The sequence below is a fragment of the Athene cunicularia genome (genome assembly GCF_003259725.1).
Source record: "Athene cunicularia isolate RWA chromosome 18 unlocalized genomic scaffold, athCun1 chr18_part1, whole genome shotgun sequence".
Classification (NCBI taxonomy): domain Eukaryota; kingdom Metazoa; phylum Chordata; class Aves; order Strigiformes; family Strigidae; genus Athene; species Athene cunicularia.
The window spans coordinates 293718-296659 of record NW_020799123.1 but is presented as its reverse complement, the minus strand read 5'-3'; the positions used below and the strand labels follow the sequence as shown (position 1 = coordinate 296659).

Below are 2942 nucleotides of genomic sequence, written 5' to 3'. Positions count from 1 at the left end.
TTGATCAACACCAAGAAGAAGCTGGAAACAGACATCGCCCAAATTCAGGGTGAAATGGAGGATACGATCCAGGAAGCCCGCAATGCTGAAGAGAAGGCCAAGAAGGCCATCACAGATGTGAGCTGGGGGCTCCTTTCACTGCTACTGGAGGATGTGTTCTCCCCAAAATGTCTCCAACCCCAAAATGGCTTTCACCCTTTGCTCCCTTCAGGCAGCCATGATGGCCGAAGAGCTGAAGAAGGAGCAGGACACCAGTGCCCACCTGGAGAGGATGAAGAAGAACCTGGACCAGACGGTGAAGGACCTGCAGCACCGTCTGGATGAGGCCGAGCAGTTGGCACTGAAGGGAGGCAAGAAGCAAATCCAGAAGCTGGAGGCCAGAGTGCGTAGGGCTTTGAGTTGTGCGTGAGAGAACGTGTCATGCAAATAAGCAGCACGGAAGCTCCAAAGCCGGGCTTCTCATTGCAGGTGAGGGAGCTGGAAGCGGAGGTTGACGCTGAGCAGAAGCGCAGCGCTGAAGCCGTGAAGGGCGTGCGCAAGTACGAGAGGAGGGTGAAGGAGCTGACCTACCAGGTAAGGCAGGAGGCCTCCATGAGCTCATACGCTCTTCTTGAAGATTGCCAAAATATAGCCCTTAGGTATTGCTTTCTGTCCTGAGTCACACAGTTGAAAAGCATAAGACTGAGAACATCAGAAGAAACTGTCTTTCTGATCACATTAGGAAGATTCGGCTTGTTACCTCTGTCTTAGCAGCAATGGTCTATGAGGAGTGTTACTCTCTCTTTCATGTGGAAGGCAAAGAGGTGCTTCTCTTTCTTGTTCTTCTCTTTAGTCTGAAGAAGACAGGAAGAATGTTCTCAGGCTCCAAGATCTGGTGGACAAGCTTCAAATGAAAGTGAAATCCTACAAGAGACAAGCTGAGGAGGCTGTAAGTATTGTTGTGTGCAGAGTCCGTCTCCATCCAGGTGGAGGTGGAATTCTGTGGTGGTGTAATGGTGTTTTCCCCCGGCATACTTGTGTTTGAACCCTTAAATTTTGTGCCCTTTTCTCATTGTGCACTCAGGAAAAACAGCTTATCAGCTGTTCTGGCTGAAGAGCTCAGAGGTCTAGAGGGGTGTAGAATACATTTTCTATGAGCATTACTGCATCACTGGGAAGAGCAGCAAAGGCCAGGTTTATGTGGGAGTAGGTCTCTGCTTCTTTTCACTTTTTTTATTACATATTTCTGTCTAGCAGGGAAAAAAAATATACCTTAAAAATTGTAATATATACTTTATAGCAGTAAATAAATGGGAAATTATTTAATGGAAATATCTGTAATTATAAACTATTTTTTCAAAAATTCCAAACTTTATTAGCACTTCATATCCAGAGAGGGATTCCTAGTATATATTATTAATCATCTAAACATTTAGCGTTTAAGCTATTTCTTTGGATTACCCCTGGAAGTATGGGAGAGAATTACATACTAACTCACAGTCAGAGATTTTTTTTTAACATAAACGCGAAATACCACAGCATGTCCAGTGCAGTGCATTTTAAAACCTATTTTATCTCTATTCCTATTCCCAGGAGGAGCTGTCCAATGTCAACCTCTCCAAATTCCGCAAGATCCAGCACGAGCTGGAGGAAGCCGAGGAGCGGGCTGACATTGCAGAGTCCCAGGTCAACAAGCTCCGAGCAAAGAGCCGCGAAATTGGCAAGAAGGCAGAAAGTGAAGAGTAAATGCCTTCAGTAGTGTAAAGTGAAAGAGAATTGCACAAAATGTGAAATTCTATCATTTAGATTTTGTAATCACTGATTAGTGCGTCATCAACCTCTAGATAATTAATGCCTAGATAATAAAAATAGTAGAGATTTTCCCATGGAAATAATGAGAAGTGCACTGTTGTATTTTAATCATTACTTTGAATTCTCAATAAGGTTTATATTTTTCCTTATTTAAATTCATTCAATTAAAAATCTTGCTCTGGGTATTTTTAAAGTGTTTCAGCCACTGTTAAAGTGGTCTAATCAGATATCTGTCTTCATTCTCTAAAATTCTGGAATTTTATCTAAGACTTCCTTAAGGGAGAAAACCATTATTTCTTTGCAACAGAATTTAATTATCCCTTGAAACTTCTGCTTTAGGAATACAATAGGTTTTAATTCAAAGGTTCTGTCCAAATAATAAGAATTTATGGCATCTTCCTGTAATCCGGTCTAATCATTGGTTGTTCTACTAAATCATGTGTCTTATTTACTAGATCTTTTTTCAGTTTAAACCCCTTCAGTCCTTCAAACCACTTAGAAACATAGTTTAGAGGACATATAAAACTGAGAGCTACTTTTAAACTTTCATTCATGGATGTGATGTGCAAACCAGCATTCCAAGGGCAGCTCAACCAGCTACCTCATGGTCAGTGTTCATTGTTTATTGTTTATAGTCTGTTCCCAAAAGTCCCCTGAATCTTCTAAACTGGTCAGGCAGTCACTTAACTCCTACATACTCTCCAGGGTAATCCAGATAATTTGCTTAGTTTGGCTTCACTCAAATTGTGGGATTTCATACTTCGTAGATATCAGCATACAACTGAGAAGCCATGGTCACCTATTTGGAAAGAGAGAAATAGGTGTCACTTTCTCTGTCATAATCTAACCTCTAGAGCACTTTTCCTTCCACAATCTGAAGGGATTCAAGCCACTGAGACCTTCTCATGATTGCGTCATATTCCACATGGAAATTAGATAATTTGAGAAGCCAAGGCAACCATTCCTGTTGAAGATGTACTGATCTACATTATCTACAAAGAAAATTTTCAAAATGGCCTCTGTAGGTGTGTTGGTTTAAGCCCTGCAGGGACCAGAGAGCACGTTGCCGTTGCCCCTCCCCCACCCTCAGCAGGATGGGCTGGAAGTGAGGCACAAACCCGGGTTGAAATAAGAAGAAATGTAATACAGCA

General features: G+C 41.9%; 1 protein-coding gene across 1 annotated transcript in view; it reads left to right on the top strand.

Annotated features, from left to right (window-relative positions):
* Window positions 1-1874, top strand: part of LOC113486776 (myosin-1B-like) — a 17181-nt gene extending 15307 nt beyond the window's left edge. The window contains exons 23-27 of the mRNA XM_026861020.1: window positions 2-117; window positions 212-382; window positions 469-573; window positions 833-928; window positions 1573-1874. Of these exons, the coding sequence (XP_026716821.1) occupies window positions 2-117; window positions 212-382; window positions 469-573; window positions 833-928; window positions 1573-1725 (641 nt within the window). The 3' untranslated portion in view covers window positions 1726-1874. The remainder of the gene's footprint in view (window position 1; window positions 118-211; window positions 383-468; window positions 574-832; window positions 929-1572) is intronic.
* Window positions 1875-2942: the final 1068 nt, after the last annotated feature.